The sequence below is a fragment of the Mobula hypostoma genome, chromosome 9 (assembly GCF_963921235.1).
Source record: "Mobula hypostoma chromosome 9, sMobHyp1.1, whole genome shotgun sequence".
NCBI lineage: Eukaryota > Metazoa > Chordata > Chondrichthyes > Myliobatiformes > Myliobatidae > Mobula > Mobula hypostoma.
Window position 1 is genome coordinate 151619721 of NC_086105.1, and position 18312 is coordinate 151638032.

Sequence of the window (18312 nt, forward strand, 5' to 3'; positions counted from 1 at the left end):
CTAAGAAAAGATGTGCTGACATTAGAAGAGTCCAGAGGAGGTTCACAAGAATGATCAAGGGTTAATGTCTGAGGAGTATTTGGTGACTCTGGGCCTGTATTCACTGGAGTTTGGGGGGGGGGGGAATCTCATTGAAACCGATCGAATGGTGAAAGTCCTAGAGTGGATGTTTCCTGTAGTGGGGGAGACAGCGTAGAATAGAGGGACGTCCATTTAGAACAGAAATGAGGATGAAATTCTTTAGCCAGACGATGGTGAATCTGTGGAGTTCGTTGCCACAGATGAGTATCTTTAAAGTGGGGGTTGATATGTCCTTGATGAATGGGGGGAGAGGGAGAAGACAGGAGAATGTGTTTGAGAGGGATAATAAATCAGCCATGATGGAATGGTGGGCAGAGTGGCCTATTTCCAGTCCTTTAGCTTAATATCTTCTCATTTCTCGGTCGCCGGTCACTCACCTCATCCAACCGTCCGTTAAAAACACCGGGTATAAAATGGCGGCAGTCAACAAAGTGGTTGCTCTTGGTAACGGGACGCCAACGGCCGGTCAGGTGACCGGCATGCTTTGTGACGCCACAATATGGTCCATTCCAGCCGCCGACGCTCTCACGGCCTCCAGAGACATCGCCATCGTCCTGCCCCTGCGAGTACTACTCCGAGGGGAGGGGGTCCCGCCGATTAAATCACCCCTTGCCCTGACCTGATGATTTAGTATCGTAACCGTCTGGCGTAGCTTTTCAAAATACGTTATCAAATACGTGTACAGAAATTTGCTTTGTGCATGTTTAATAAACATATAAATAATGCAAAAGAGGAATAGTGAGGTAGTGTTGAAAAAAAGAGTCACAGCCTAAAACGTCGACTGTTTAGTCATTTCCACAGATGTTGTCTGACCAGCTGAGCTCCTCCGGCATTTTGTGTGTGTTACTCTGGATTTCTGCATCGGCAGAATCTCTTGTAAATTGTGATGGTGTGTTTCATGGGTTTTATTTCGACTATTTTCGAAGTGTGGACCACCAATCATTGCCCATCCCTAAGTGATCTTGAGAAGGTTGGAGGTGAGCTGCCTTCTGAGAACAACACCAAGTTCAGCAACATTGATTACCCCTCAACAATCAGGCTCTTGAGCCAGAGAGGATAACTTCACTCAGTCCAACACTTAACTGTATACTCACCTATGTACAACCTATATACTCACTTTCAAGGACTTTTCAACACATATTTTCAATATTTCCCAGTGGCCACTCATTTTAGTTCCACTTCCCCTTCCCATTCTGACATGTCAGTCCATAGCCCCCTCTACTGTCGCAATGGAGCCACACTTAGGTTGGAGAGCAACACCTTATATTCCATCCGGGGAGCCTCCAACTTGTTGGCATAAACGTCCAATTTCTCAAACTTCTGGTAATGCCTGCCCATCCTCTCTTTCGCTATTACCCATTCCCATTTCCCTCTCTCTCCTTACCTGCCCATCACCTACCTCCCTCTGGTGCTTCTCTCTCTTTTCTTTCTTCCATAGCCTTCTGTCCTCTCCTATCAGATTCCCACCTCTCCAGCCCTGTACCCCTTTCACCAATCAATTTCCCAGATCTTTACTTTCCCTCCCATCTTCACCTCTCACCTCGTGTTTCCTCCCCTCCGGCCACCTTCTTACTCTGACTCCTCATCTTTTTATCTCCAGTCCTGATGAAGGGTCTCAGCCTGAAACATCGACTGTACTCTTTTCCATAGATGCTGCCTGGCCTGCTGAGTTCCTCCAGCATTGTGTGTGTGGTGCTTGAATTTCCAGCATCTGCAGACTTTCTCTTCTTTGTTCTCAATATTTATTGCTTATTTATTATCAATATTTATTGTTTATTTATTATCGTTTTATTCTTTTTGTGTTTGCAGTGTTTGTTGTCTTTTGCACTCTGCATTTGTCCATCCTGTTGTGTGCGTCCTTTAATTGATTCTTTGTACTTACTGTGAGTGCCTGCAAGAAGGTGAATTTCAGTGAAGTGTATTGTGTCATATATGTACTTTGATAATAAATGAACTTTGAAATCTAAGGTCCTTCTGGCAAAGGTGCTCCCACACTGCTGGTGGTGAGAGAGTTCTGTGATTTAGACAAAAGACTGGTGATGATTTCACAATCACCAAAGTATGAAACGTAGAAAACTTACAGCACAATACAGGCCCTTCGGCCCACAAAGCTGTGCCGAACATGTACTTACTTTAGAAATTACCTAGGGTTACCCATAGCCCTCTGTTTTTCTAAACTCCATGTACCTGTCCAGGAGTCTCTTAAAAGACCCTTTTGTATCCGCCTCCACCACCATCGCCAGCAGCCCATTCCACACACTCACCACTCTGTGTAAAAAACTGACCCCTGACATCGACTCTGTACCTGCTTCCAAGTACCTTAAACCTGTGCCCTCTTGTGTTAGCCATCTCAGCCCTGGGAAAAAGCCTCTTGACTATCCACACGATCAATGCCTCTCATCGTCTTACACACCTCTATCAGGTCACCTCTCATCCTTCGTTGGTCCAAGGAGAAACGGCCGAGTTCACTCAACCTATTCTCATAAGACATGCTCCCCAATCCAAGCAACATCCTTGTAAATCTCCTCTGCACCCTTTCTATGGTTTCCACATCCTTCCTGTAGTGAGGCAACCAGAACTGAGCACAGTACTCCAAGTGGGGTCTGACCAGGATCCTTTATAGCCGTAACATTACCTCTCTGCTCTTCAACTCAAACAATCTTAACCACAGAGTCAACCTGCGCAGCAGCTTTGAGTGTTCTATGGACTCAGACCCCAAGATTTTTGTTATTTTTATTGTTGTGTCCTTTATCTGATTGCGTTTTATTGTGTTGCATCGTATCTGGAGTAACAAATATTTCGTCTCTTTTACACTTGAGTACTGGCAATGATATTATGCAATCTGGAAAGTCTGACACTTTAAAACTTTAACTGTTTCTTCGACGATTGAATAATCTTTACAACGACCCGCTCCGGGGAGGTCCTCCGTGGCCGCGCCGCTGTTTGTGGCGGAGGCGAGGCTTTTGTCGCCGGGAAGCTCCATCTTGCACCTTACTCGGCTCTCGTTGTTTCGCCTCCTCAGGGAGCGCCGTCGGTTGGTCGGCGGCCGTCACGTGGGTCGATGTAGCCCGGAAGGGGACCGGCGCTGGGCGGCCATTTTCCGAGCCGCGGCGGTATCTGTGTTTACGGAAGGTAGGGTGGGGTGAGTGGGGCGGCATGCTGGGGTGAGCCCGGTGGACGTGGGGAGGCGATGGCACTGTCCGCTGAGGGAGTGTGGAATCCGCGGACAAGGTTCAGTGACATCTTAGGTGTAGGTGCACGGTAACCCATGGCAACGGGGGTCAGTGATACACTGAGGGTGCAGGGTAACCAATGGCAACGGGATTCAGTGGCACTGAGAGGGTGCGGGGTGACCCATGGAGACAAGGGTCAGTGATAGACTAACCCACAGCAACAGGGGGCATTGGAACCTGTAGTAAGGTGGTCAATTGTCCATTGCCTCAGGGGTTACAGCTCCATTCAGGGTGGGCAGTGACCCATTGCGACAGGAATACTGACACGCGTGACACTTATTTCTGTGAGCCACTGCTCAGCGGACCTGTTTACAGCAGGAGGCCAGTACCGTTGGGTGTTCTATCTGATTTACAGGGATTTAAGATGCTCACTGCTCTCGTATAGGCGAGTGTGAACGATCCGCTATTTGGAAGGAGAGTATCAAAGTTCTTTTCAGGATCCTGACCAATATTTGTTCCTCAATTGGCATTACTAAAACACGTATCTTGTTATCGCCTGTGGAGGGGAACAAATAGTCGACTTTTCGGGCTGGGACACTCGCTGAACATTTTCATGGTTAAATAAACTTCGCTGCTTGAATAATCGTCAACAACCCCTTCTTTTCCGCTTCATGATGAAGGGTCTCGGCACAAAATGTCAACTCTTTATTCATTTCCATAGATGCTGCCTGACCTGCTGAATTCCTGCAGCATCTTGAATGTGTTGCTCTGGATTTCCTGCATATGCAGAATCTCTTGTGTTTATCTAGTTATCAGGACACATGAGAGATTACGATTGCAGTCTAGCTGTTGCCTTTCTGACCGTAGAATCACTTCTGAATATCTCTCCACCATTCTCTCTTTTTTCCATTCCTCCTTCTCATCACTGCCCTCTGATTCCCCTCTTCCTTCCCCTTTTCCCATGATCCACTCTCATCTCCTTACAGATTCCTTCTTCAGCTTATTACCGTTTTCATCTATCACCTCCCAGCTCCTTCACCTCATCCTCCCTTCCTCGCCCACCGACTTTCCCCCCTCACCTGGTTTCACCAATCATCTGTCAGCTTGTATTCCTTCCCCTCTGTCCTACCTTCTGCGCTCTTCCTTTCCGGTCCTGAAGAAGGGTCTTAGCCTGAAACTTCAGCTGTTTATTCATTTCCGTGGATGCTGCCTGGCCTGCAGAGTTCCTCTGGCATTTTGTGTGTAGTAGTATGCTAGCAACTACTCTTTAAATGGCTGAGAGTCAGATAGATTGTAAATAGCACTCAAGATATTTTCAAGATGCCATTGATGATACACAGCGACATTTTGCGGGCAGCTCAGGAAACTACAAGATATACTTTCCCTGAGCTGTGATCTCTGCAATCTGCAGCCTGTGTGTGTGTCTTTCATTGATTCTATTGTATTTATTTGTTCTACTGTGAATGTCCACAAGGAAATGTATCAGGGTGGTATATGGTGACATATACATGCTTTGATAATAAATTTACTTTGAGCTTTGAACTTTATTTGATGAATTCATATTCTCCTGTCTCTGCCACTCACATTGTGACCCTGTGCCAGGGGTGCTGCCTCCCTCAGCATTTTTGTCCCAGCTGATGCTTGCAGTACAGCACTAAGGTCTCGAGTTCTTGTGTATGCAAATAGACCTTGTGTGGTGAACAGGGGCCCGTGCCATTAGTACCGAGTGTGTGGACATTCCCATGATTACTGACCATACGTGCCTGGTCCCGATCCATTGATGGGACGTCCCAGGACTGGACAGTGTGTTTTTTATCTGGGCAGTTGGGAAAATGTTCGATGGAACTTGAGAGGTGTTGCATTTTGGGAGAACAGACCGGGGGGGACTTCCACAGAGAGCTGAGGAGTGAGATCAAACAGAGGGATTTGAGAATACACATCTATAACTCCTTGAAAATGGTGTCACAGACGAGTAAGACTCTACAGGGTGACTTGGATAGGTTAGGTGAGTGGGCAAATTCATGACAGATGCAATTTAATGTGGATAAATGTGAGGTTATCCACTTTGGTGGCAAAAACAGGAAAACAGGTTATTATCTGAATGGTGGCCGATTAGGAAAAGGGGAGGTGCAACGAGACCTGGGTGTCATTATACACCAGTCATTGAAAGTGGGCATGCAGGTACAGCAGGCGGTGAAAAAGGCGAATGGCATGCTGGCATTCATAGCAAGAGGATTCGAGTACAGGAGCAGGGAGGTACTACTGCAGTTGTACAAGGCCTTGGTGAGACCACACCTGGAGTATTGTGTGCAGTTTTGGTCCCCTAATCTGAGGAAAGACATCCTTGCCATAGAGGGAGTACAAAGAAGGTTCACCAGATTGATTCCTGGGACGGCAGGACTTTCATATGATGAAAGACTGGATCGACTAGGCTTATACTCGTTGGAATTTAGAAAATTGAGGGGGGATCTTATTGAAACGTATAAAATCCTAAAAGGATTGGACAGGCTAGATGCAGAAAGATTGTTCCCGATGTTGGGGAAGTCCAGGACAAGGGGTCACAGTTTGAGGATATAGGGGAAGCCTTTTAGGACCGAGATGAGGAAAAACTTCTTCACACAGAGAGTGGTGAATCTGTGGAATTCTCTGCCACAGGAAACAGTTGAGGCCAGTTCATTGGCTATATTTAAGAGGGAGTTAGATATGCCCTTGTGGCTAAAGGTATCAGCGGGTATGGAGAGAAGGCAGGTACAGGGTTCTGAGTTGGATGATCGGTCATGATCATACTGAATGGCGGTGCAGGCTCAAAGGGCCGAACGGCCTACTCCTGCACCTATTTTCTATGTTTCTATGTACATTGATCGGGTCAGCTATGGATGGTGTGTCCCAGCTGTCTACATGACATGCAAGCCTGGGCAGTACGATATGGAGATCAAGCTGTTGCAGGGTTAGGGTTAGTGTCACAGGCAGGCAGGATCATAAAGGCAGCTGGGCCTTCATAAATCACAGTACTGAGTACAGGAGTTGGGTGTTATATTGAAGTTGTATGAAACATTAGTGAGCCCTAATTTGGAGTATTGCCTGCAGTTCTGGTTACCTACCTACAGGAAAGATATCAATGAAGTTGAAAGAGTGCGGAGAAAATTTACAAGGACGTTGCCAGGATTTGAGGACCTGAAAGGTCGAATAGGTTCGGACTTCATTCCCTGGACCGTAGGGGAATGAGGGGAGATTCGATAGCGGTATACAGAGTTATGAGGGGTATAGATAGGGTAAATGCAAGCAGGCTTTTCCACTGAGGTTGGGTGGGACTAGAAGTAGAGGACATGGGTTAGGGGTGAAAGGTGAAAAATTTAAGGGGAATATAAGGGGTGTCTTTGCTCAGACGGTGGTGGGAATATGGAACGAGTTACCAGTACAAGTGCTGGATGGGATTTTGATTTCCACATTAAAGAGCAGTTCGGATAAGGGTAAGCACACGGATGGGTGGGTTATGTACAGGGCGATGGGATGGGAATAACAGTTTGGCACAGGCTAGATGGACCGGAGTGCTGGAGCACTTTACCACCTACCTGTGGAGAGCTGTGCTGAGCTGGTCTGTTTGTGCAGGAGGCAAGAACAGCATGTCTGAGCTGAGCGACGAGGCGAGTGAGACGGAGCTTCTGAGTCGCAGCCTGTCGATGTGGCATGGGTTCGAGCAGCTGATGGACAGTGCTGACCTGGATGTTCCGCTGGACATACACACAGCAGCATCGATCGGGCAGTACGACGTGGTCAAACAGTGGATCCAAGGGTAAGAGGGGAGGACGGTTCAATCAAAATGCCACTGTCTTTTTATTAGTTTCAATGAGAGATACAGCACAATAACAGGGCACTGCAGCCCAATTCCACCAATGAACCTACTAACCCGACATCCTCGGGATGTGAGAGGTAGCCAGTGGAAATCCACACGGTCACAGGGAGAACGTACAAACTCATCGACGGTGGCAGGAACTGAACCTGTGCTGCAAAAGTATTACATTACCATGCCTCCCCAAGAAATAACTTGCATAGGTGCTGTGGTGTGGATTTGAACTTGATGTAGGGCCCTGCCTACCAGGTCAGTAACATAACCACTGTACCGTCAGCATACTCGTGGTTTAGTGTAATTCAGCATCATGTTCAGCGCAGACACTGGGCCAGAGGGCTGTCTCTGCTCATGTGCAGAACTAACCTATGTACATTTTCTAAATGTAGAACAGTACAGCACATGAACAGGCCTTTGGCCCGCAATGTTGTGTGAACCAATAAAATTAGTAATTAAATGGACAACCAAACTCATCCCTTCTGCCAACACAATCTCCCCGTCCTTCCACTTTCCTCACATCCATGTGCCTTTCTAAATGTCTCTTAAAAGTCTCTAATATATCTGCACCCTAGGGAGTGCATTCCAGGCACCCACCAATCTCTCTGTAAAAAAAAAGCTTGCCCCTCACACCTCTTTTGAAATTACCCCTCTCACCTTCAATGCGTACTCTCTAGTGTTAGACATTTCAACCCTGGGATACTGTCTGCCTTCTCCATCTGTGCCTCTCATAATCTTATAAATGTCTGTCCTCAGCCTCTCCCAGAACCCGAGCTTATCCAGCCGCCCGTTATAACACATGCCTGCTAATCCAGGCAGGTCTCTTCCGCACGCTCTCTCAGTTTACAGGTAAACTATCACCTTGATGAATATCTTCGAGCTGACAGACCACACACGTAAGGCAGTGTGCCCTTTTAGATAGATATTTTATTGATCCCAGAGGAAAGTAGAGTGTCACAGCAGCGTTACAAGTGCACAGATATAAATACATATTAGAAGAGCAGTAGAAAGAATAGAAAATAAGTTACCACAACCAGTCTAACAGGAGGGGGGTCATCACTTCCCCAGCTATAGGTTGACTCATTATAGAGTCTAATGGCCGAGGGTAAGAATGACCTCATTTAGCGCTCTTCAGAGCAGTGCATTTGTCTTAGTCTATTCCTAAAAGTGCTCCTCTGTTCAGCTGCGGTGGCATGCAAAGAGTGAGGAACACTGTCCAGATTTTCCAGGATTTTCCATAGGGTCCTTTGTTTTACCACAGCCTCCAGTGTGTCCAGTTTGACTCCTATAACAGAGCCAGCCTTTACACTGAGGCTGAAGCTTGTCTGTGGCTGAAAAATCACTGAGCTGAAACAAAAACTCTGTATCTCTCTCAGTCAATGCTGACCAACCCGCCGATGGTCTCCAGACATTTTTGATTTTATTTGCTCCAACAACTTTGTTATATAAATGCTTTGGGTGAAAATGTATGCGGTCTGATGAGATGAAAATCGGTAGAGTTGTAGAGAGTGAAGGTTGTCAAAAGGATAGAGCAGCAAATTGGCTAGTTGGAAATATAGGCAGAGAATTGGAATTGGTTTATTATTGTCACGTACTGAGGTATGGTGAGAAGCTTGTCCTGTATAGTATTCACACGGATCAGATCATTACACAGTGTATTGAGGGAGAACAAAGTAAAAGAGTAACGACACTGAATAAAGTGGAACAGCGACAGAGAAAATGCAAGATCATACTGAGGGAGATTGGGAGGTCAAGAGTCCATCTTATCGTACTAGGGCACTATTCTAGAGTCTTACAACAGCAGGGTTGAAGCTGTCCTTGAACCAGGCTTTCAGACGTTCATAGCTTGTGCCCGAGGGGAGACGGCCGAAGAGAGAATGACCGGGGTGGGTGGGCCATCTGAAACAGGGTCAGTTGGTGCATTTCGGGAGGTCAAGTCGGGAGTAAATGTCAGGACCCTAAGGAGCAATGATGTACGGAGAGATCTTGGAAGGATAGTCCATAGCTCCATGGAGATGGCAGTACATGTGGATATGGTGGTGAAGAATGCTAAATGATGTGCTGACCTTCATAAGTTCATATGAAGTTTTGCTTGATTAGGCTGATAGTAAAATCCGCCAAGGGGATCACCAGGATCTCCCTCCCCCCACACCTCCCATTTGTGAAATTTACTAGGAGCATTGTAGATGAAGCATCACTGAGGATTCCTACCACTTATCCCACAATCTCTGACCCACTCCTGTCAGAAAGGAGGTACAGGAACATCAAGACTAGGCGATGGTTTCTTCCATCAGACTGTGAGACTAATGAATACCCCATCAGCACTGAAGTCTTGTCAGTAGAACAGCGAGCTGTTTACTGTATTGTCTACCCGTGCTGCGTACTAAATACATTTTGAATTATATTTATTAATTTATTTGCGGGATTATTTTGGTTTATGATAGTTTGGCTATGCGTGATGTATGTTGTGTGGGTGTACCGTGGTCCGAGGGATGTTGTTTTGTTTGGTTGTATATATGCAGAGTCAGATGGCAACAAACTTGAACTTGACTTTACAGTCTTTTATTGGCTCTCCTCCATTATGTCCTGTTTAAGTTTAGAGAAAATAAGAAGTCAGACATTTGATACATCCTTTAAATTTGAGCAAATCTGGCAACCTTTTATCTAATATTTTCATGTAATTTGATTTATTACTCTTTCAATTTCTTTTTCCTCGAAGTCTTAGATTTCATCAGAAAGTCTTTCTTTCTTTTTTTTTGCTGGTATCCTCAAAATGGACTGCCCAGTCCTTTTTTTTGTTTTTTTTTATACAGTGTGGGTTTTTTTCCTCTTCATTTAAAATTCAATGTTTTTTCTTTTCTCTTCATAAACTGGTAAGAGGAGAATTGCTATTTTCATTATTTTTATTATATATATTGTACTAGATTAACAATATATATGATTTTGACAATGTTTATCTTAATCTTGGTTTACATTGTTACTGATATATATGAGATAATTCTCCTCTTGATTGTATTTATGCTCCGTTTAAATCAATAAGAAGATTAATAAAGAAAGAAAGAACTTGCTTTGGAGTATTGGGTGCAGTTCTGGTCATCACACTCCTGAAAGGATCTGGAGACTGTGGAGAGGGTGTAGGAGAGGATTGCAAAGATGTTGCCTGGATTAGAGCATTAGGTATAAGCAGAAGTTGGACAAACATGGATTGTGTTCTCTGGAGGATTTGAAAGCTGAGGAAAGACCTGACAGAAGTTTATAAAATCATAGATAGAGTAAATAACGAGTCTTTTTGCCCGCTTTGAAAGGGAGAACACAACTACAGCTGTGAAGATCCCTGCTGCACCTGATGACCCTGTGATCTCTGTCTGAGAGGCTAATGTTAGGCTGTCTTTAAAGAGAGTGAATCCTCGCAAGTCAGAAGGTCCCGATGGAGTACCTGGCAAGGCTCTGAAAACCTGTGCCAACCAACTAGCGGGAGTATTCAAGGACATTTTCAATCTCTCACTGCTATGAATGGAAGTTCCCACTTGCTTCAAAAAGGCAACAATTATACCAGTGCCTAAGAAGAATAATGTGGGCTGCTTTAATGACAATCACCCGGTAGCACTCACATCGACAGTGATGAAATGCTTTGAGAGGTTTGTCATGACTAGACTGAACTTCTGCCTCAGCAAGGACCTGGACCCATTGCAATTTGCCTATCACCACAATAGGTCAATGGTAGACACAATCTCAATGGCTCCCCACATGGCTTTAGACCACCTGGCCAACACAAACATCTGTGTCAGGATGCTGTTCGTCGACTATAGCTCAGCATTTAATAGCATCATTCCCGCAATCCTGATTGAGAAGTTGCAGAATCTGGGCCTCTGTACCTCCCTCTGCAATTGGATCCTTGATTTCCTAACCAGAAGACCAGACTCTGTGTGGATTGGTGATAACATATCCTCCTCACTGTCGATCAACACTGGCGCACCTCAGGGGTGTGTGCTTAGCCCACTGCTCTACTCTCTCTATACCCATGACTGTGTGGCTAGATGTAGCTCAAATGCCATCTATAAATCTGCTGACGATACAACCATTGCTGGTAGAATCTCAGGTGGTGAGGAGAGGGCGTACAGGAGTGAGATATGCCAACTAGTGGAATGGTGCTGCAGCAACAATCTGGCACTCAATGCTAGTAAGATGAAAGTGCTAATTGTGGACTTCAGGAAGGGTAGGATGAAGGAACACATACCAGTCCTCATGGAGAGATCAGAAGTGGAGAGAGTGATCAACTTCAAGTTCCTGGGTGTCAAGATCTCTGAGGATCTAACCTGGTCGCAATATATCGATGTAGTTATAAAGAAGGCAAGACAGCGGCTATACTTTATTAGGAGTTTGAAGAGATTTGTCATATCAACAAATATGCTCAAAAACTTCTATAGTTGTACCGTGGAGAGCATTCTGACAGGCTGCATCACTGTCTGGTATGGAGGGGCTACTGCACAGGACCGAAAGAAGCTGCAGAGGGTTGTAAATCTAGTCAGTTCCATCTTGGGCACTAGTCTACAAAGTACCCAGGACATCTTTAGGGAGCGGTGTCTCAGAAAGGCAGCATCCATTATTAAGGACCTCCAGCACCCAGGGCATGCCCTTTTCTCACTGTTACCATCAGGTAGGAGGTACAGAAGCCTGAAGGCACACATTCAGCGATTCAGGAACAGCTTCTTCCCCTCTGCCATCCGATTCATAGAACGTAGAACATATAGTACAGCACAGTACAGGCCCTTTGGCCCACAATGTTGTGCCGACTCTCAAGCCCTGCCTCCCATATAAGCCCCCACCTTAAGTTCCTCCATATACCTGTCTAGTAGTCTCCTAAACTTCACTAGTGTATCTGCCTCCACCACTGACTCAGGCAGTGTATTCCACACCCCAACCACTCTCCGAGTAAAAAACCTTCCTCTAATATACCCCTTGAACCTCCCACCCCTTACCTTAAAGCCATGTCCTCTTGTATTGAGCAGTGGTGCCCTGGGGAAGAGGCGCTGGCTATCCACTCTATCTATTCCTCTTATTATCTTATACACCTAAATGATTCCTAAATGAACATTGAATCTCTGGACACTACCTCACTTTTTTTTAATATACAGTATTTCTGTTTTTGCACTTTTTTTTCCAATGTATTCAATATACATAATTGATTTACTTATTTTTGTCAGGATGGGAATGTGAAATACTAGAAAAGAGGGGGGGAGTTTGAATGGATTTGCAAAGTGAGTTTTTTCACACAGGGAGTGTAGGTGCCTGGAATTCTCTGCTAGGGGAGGTGGTGGAAGCAGATATGACAGCAAAGTTTAAAATGCATTTAGACCAGGGGTTCCCAGCCTGGGGTTCATGAACTGCTCAGTTATTGGTAGGGGCCCAGGGCATAAAAAAGGGTGAGAACTCCTGATTTAGACAGATGTGAACAGGCAGGGATATGGAATGGGTGCAGGCCAATGGGATTAGTTAGACTGGTATCATTGTTCGGCACAGGCATGTAGGGTCAAGGGACCTGTCCTGTTCAAAAGGAATATTCGGGCATAGAACGACACGTTCATTGTGGGCATGTATTCGGGCATAGAATGACATGTTCATTGTGGGCAGGTATTGGGGCATAGAACGACACGTTCATTGTGGGCATGTATTGGGGCATAGAACGACACGTTCATTGTGGGCATGTATTCGGGCATAGAACGACACGTTCATTGTGGGCATGTATTGGGGCATAGAACGACACGTTCATTGTGGGCATGTATCTGGGCATAGAACGACACGTTCATTGAGGGCATGTATCTGGGCATAGAACGACACGTTCATTGTGGGCATGTATCTGGGCATAGAACGACACGTTCATTGTGGGCATGTATCTGGGCATAGAACGACACGTTCATTGTGGGCATGTATCTGGGCATAGAACGACACGTTCATTGTGGGCATGTATCTGGGCATAGAACGACACGTTCATTGTGGGCAGGTAACTGGGCATATAACGACACGTTCATTGTGGGCATGTATCTGGGCATAGAACGACACGTTCATTGTGGGCAGGTATCTGGGTATAGAACGACACGTTCATTGTGGGCATGTATTGGGGCATAGAACGACACGTTCATTGTGGGCAGGTACCTGGGCATATAACGACACGTTCATTGTGGGCATGTATCTGGGCATAGAACGACACGTTCATTGTGGGCAGGTATCTGGGCATAGAACGACACGTTCATTGTGGGCATGTATTGGGGCATAGAACGACACGTTCATTGTGGGCATGTATTGGGGCATAGAACGATACGTTCATTGTGGGCAGGTATCTGGGCATAGAACGACATGTTCATTGTGGGCAGGTATCTGGGCATAGAACGACACGTTCATTGTGGGCATGTATCTGGGCATAGAACGACACGTTCATTGTGGGCATTTATTGGGGCATAGAACGACACGTTCATTGTGGGCATGTATTGGGGCATAGAACGACACGTTCATTGGCATGTATTGGGGCATAGAACGATACGTTCATTGTGGGCATGTATCTGGGCATAGAACGACACGTTCATTGTGGGCATGTATTGGGGCATAGAATGACACGTTCATTGTGGGCATGTATTGGGGCATAGAACGACACGTTCATTGTGGGCATGTATTGGGGCATAGAACGACACGTTCATTGTGGGCATGTATTGGGGCATAGAACGACACGTTCATTGTGGGCATGTATCTGGGCATAGAACGACACGTTCATTGTGGGCAGGTACCTGGGCATATAACGACACGTTCATTGTGGGCATGTATCTGGGCATAGAACGATACGTTCATTGTGGGCATGTATTCGGGCATAGAACGACACGTTCATTGTGGGCATGTATTGGGGCATAGAACGACACGTTCATTGGCATGTATTGGGGCATAGAACGACACGTTCATTGTGGGCATGTATCTGGGCATAGAACGACACGTTCATTGTGGGCATGTATTGGGGCATAGAACGACACGTTCATTGTGGGCATGTATCTGGGCATAGAACGACACGTTCATTGTGGGCATGTATTGGGGCATAGAACAACACGTTCATTGTGGGCATGTATCTGGGCATAGAACGATACGTTCATTGTGGGCATGTATTCGGGCATAGAACGACACGTTCATTGTGGGCATGTATTGGGGCATAGAACGACACGTTCATTGGCATGTATTGGGGCATAGAACGACACGTTCATTGTGGGCATGTATTGGGGCATAGAACGACACGTTCATTGTGGGCATGTATTGGGGCATAGAACGACACGTTCATTGGCATGTATTGGGGCATAGAACGACACGTTCATTGGCATGTATTGGGGCATAGAACGACACGTTCATTGTGGGCAGGTACCTGGGCATATAACGACACGTTCATTGTGGGCATGTATTGGGGCATAGAACGACACGTTCATTGTGGGCATGTAACTGGGCATAGAACGACACGTTCATTGTGGGCAGGTATTCGGGCATAGAACGACACGTTCATTGTGGGCAAGTATTGGGGCATAGAACGACACGTTCATTGTGGGCATGTATTGGGGCATAGAATGACACGTTCATTGTGGGCATGTATCTGGGCATAGAACGACACGTTCATTGTGGGCATGTATTCGGGCATAGAACGACACGTTCATTGTGGGCATGTATTGGGGCATAGAATGACACGTTCATTGTGGGCCTGTATTGGGGTATAGAACGACACGTTCATTGTGGGCATGTATTGGGGCATAGAACGACATGTTCATTGTGGGCATGTATTGGGGCATAGAACGACACGTTCATTGTGGGCAGGTACCTGGGCATAGAACGACACGTTCATTGTGGGCATGTATTGGGGCATAGAATGACACGTTCATTGTGGGCATGTATTGTGGCATAGAACAACACGTTCATTGTGGGCATGTATTCGGGCATAGAATGACGTTCATTGTGGGCATGTATTGGGGCATAGAATAACACGTTCATTGTGGGCAGGTATTCGGGCATAGAATGACGTTCATTGTGGGCATGTATCTGGGCATAGAACGACACGTTCATTGTGGGCAGGTATTCGGGCATAGAACGACACGTTCATTGTGGGCATGTATCTGGGCATAGAACAACACGTTCATTGTGGGCATGTATCTGGGCATAGAACGACACGTTCATTGTGGGCAGGTACCTGGGCATAGAACGACACGTTCATTGTGGGCATGTATTTGGGCATAGAACGACATGTTCATTGTGGGCATGTATTGGGGCATAGAACGACACGTTCATTGGCATGTATTGGGGCATAGAATGACACGTTCATTGTGGGCATGTAACTGGGCATAGAACGACACGTTCATTGTGGGCATGTATTGGGGCATAGAACGACACGTTCATTGTGGGCATGTATTGGGGCATAGAACAACACGTTCTTTGTGGGCAGGTATTGGGGCATAGAACGACACGTTCATTGTGGGCATGTATTGGGGCATAGAACGACACGTTCATTGTGGGCATGTATTGGGTCATAGAACAACACGTTCATTGTGGGCATGTATTGGGGCATAGAATGACACGTTCATTGTGGGCATGTATTCGGACATAGAACAACATGTTCATTGTGGGCATGTATTGGGGCATAGAATAACATGTTCATTGTGGGCAGGTATTCGGGCATAGAATGACACGTTCATTGTGGGCAGGTATTCGGGCATAGAATGACATGTTCATTGTGGGCAGGTATTCGGGCATAGAATGACATGTTCATTGTGGGCAGGTATTCGGGCATAGAATGACACGTTCATTGTGGGCAGGTATTCGGGCATAGAATGACATGTTCAGTGTGGGCAGGTATTCGGGCATAGAATGACATGTTCATTGTGGGCATGCTATATTGGTGCTAGAACGTGTGGCAACAGTTGTTGTGCTCAGCACATCCTTCACATCCGTGGGTGTGATGGTGTTAATGCAAGCAATGCTTTTCATGATATGTTTCGATGTGTGCATAAATAAATGAACCTGAATCTGAATACTCCCACAGAGGAGATGTGTCATTGCCCGACTACTGCCCAGAAATACCAAGCTAATATAAACAACTGGGAATTAGTATTAAATATCACTCCAGGGAAAATTGTTTTTCATTTGTAAAATGCACTTGAATTACTAGACCTTTGAGTGTGTTGGTGAGTGCTGTGAATTGTCTGTGGGATGAGTGTGCTGAGAGCAGGAAGTGACATGGTCATGTAGTGGCTAGTTAATGCTTTATAGCTGTAACATTGCTGTCTGTAAGGAGTTTGTACGCTTTCCTGGTGACCACGTGGGTTTCCTCCCACATTGCAAAGACGTACATGTTAGGGTTAGTAAGTTGTGGGCACGCTAAGATGGTGCAGGAAGTGAAGCCACACTTGTGGGCTAAGCACAGCATCTCCTCAGACTACGTTGGTTGTTAATGCAAATAACGCATTTCACTAGGTTTCAATGTAATAAAGCTAATCTTTTAATTTTTAAAATCTAATCTTTAAATCAAATACTAGAGAACATAGGTATGAGGAGAAAGTTTAAAGGAAATTTTACCTGGCTGGTGGCGTAGTGGCATCAGCGCCGTACTTCGGAGCGAAGACTCCCGAGTTTGAATGCAGCCGGCTCCCATGCATGCTTTCCATCCGTGCTGGGTTGAGCGTCGAGCTAGCAACTCGGCCTCGTAAAAATAAGAAAGCCTGCTTAAAAAAAACACACGCCATCATGACAGCGTCCCAATGACTCTACTCGGAGTTAAGGGCTTTCTTCTTCTTCTTCTTAAAGGAAATTTGCAAGACAAGTTTTTTTCACACAAAGAGTTGTAAGAATATATTGACGAAAATCTGACAAAATAAAGCTAATCTTTAATCTGTAATCTGATAATCTCTTTCCTTGGTGTAGAGGAGAGGTGAATGCTAACCAGAAGAACCAGGGTGGTTGGACTCCCTTGATGTATGCATCGTACATCGGCCACGACACCATCGTTCACCTATTGCTGGAGGCAGGAGTGGATGTCAACACAACGACTGAGAGAGGACAGAGCGCCTTGATGTTGGCAGCAAGCTGTGGAAATGAGAGCATCGCTTATTTTCTGCTTCAGGTTAGTTGGCATCAGGCTGAGTGTTTCTGGCTCATCAACCTACCCTGAGCATTGGCATGGAGGGCAGAGGGCATGTCCGAGATCTGCATGGGAGAGAGAAACTGTTGGGCTGCTGTTGCCACAGTGGTTGTTACTGGACTATAAGACACAGGAGCATAAGGTTAATTTATTATCAAGGTATAGTAATAGGCACCTGTTAGTCTCATGAGACCATGGATTTGTGCCTTGGAAGGTTTCCAGGGCACAGGCCTGGAAGACCGGTAGTTGCCCATGCTGCAAGTCTCCCCTCTCCACGCCACCAATGTTGTCCAAGGGAAGGGCAAGGACCGATACAGCTTGGCACCAGTGTCGTCACAGAGCAATGTGTGGTTAAGTGCCTTGCTCAAGGACACAACACGCTGCCTCAGCTGAGGCTCGAACTAGCGACCTTCAGATCACTAAACCGACGCCTTATCAAGGTAAACAGCTCCTTAATTCTTCTTCAGATAACCATGAAACCAAGAAAGAAAAGAAAGGCAGCACAGTCATTAACCCCCAAATCCTTCCTCCCCACTCAAAAAAATGAACAAAAGCAGAACTGGCACATCGACCCCAAATCTCACTTCCCCTGCACACGGAAAAAAATGAGAAAAATTGAGCAAAAAACACAGAATATGAAAAAACCAGAAGATTGAAAAAGAAGTCCAAAACGCAGAATACTTGGGTAGCATTCTCCCTCTCTGTATCAGAGCGATCTCACCAGTGATTAAAAGTCTCCCTTCTTAGCAGAGCGATTTCCCCCAGCAATAAAAAGGCAGGCAGCTGGCGTTTCAACCTCCCTCATTGCTTTAATCAGCAAACAATAGAAGCTTTAATTGGCGAATTGGAGTCAAATATTGGCTCACAGCCTTCTCACCATGAGGTTCCCACACGCTGCCTCTGCCTCCACGAATCCCCTTGGAGACTGCAGAGCGCTGTAACACCCAAATGATCTCTGAACTGCACATCACAGGCTCCAACAGTTCCAGAATCACATTCAAGACAGAAAAAAAAGGTAAAAGACATAAAAGAAGTGAAAAATATGGTTTCATGGTCTGTCCAGA

General features: G+C 45.9%; 2 protein-coding genes across 4 annotated transcripts in view; one reads left to right on the top strand and one right to left on the bottom strand.

Moving 5' to 3' along the window:
* The window catches only part of LOC134351425 (dynein axonemal assembly factor 8), a 167145-nt gene extending 166620 nt beyond the window's left edge, over window positions 1-525 (bottom strand). For both annotated transcript variants that reach the window (XM_063057534.1, XM_063057533.1), the window contains exon 1: window positions 459-525. The gene's annotated coding sequence lies outside the window, so the exon portion shown is untranslated. The remainder of the gene's footprint in view (window positions 1-458) is intronic.
* A 2571-nt stretch (window positions 526-3096) lies between these two features.
* Window positions 3097-18312, top strand: part of anks3 (ankyrin repeat and sterile alpha motif domain containing 3) — a 52607-nt gene continuing 37391 nt past the window's right edge. For both annotated transcript variants that reach the window (XM_063059498.1, XM_063059499.1), the window contains exons 1-3: window positions 3097-3213; window positions 6864-7047; window positions 17032-17230. In XM_063059498.1, coding sequence (XP_062915568.1) covers window positions 6878-7047; window positions 17032-17230 — 369 coding nt within the window. In that variant the 5' untranslated portion in view covers window positions 3097-3213; window positions 6864-6877. The remainder of the gene's footprint in view (window positions 3214-6863; window positions 7048-17031; window positions 17231-18312) is intronic.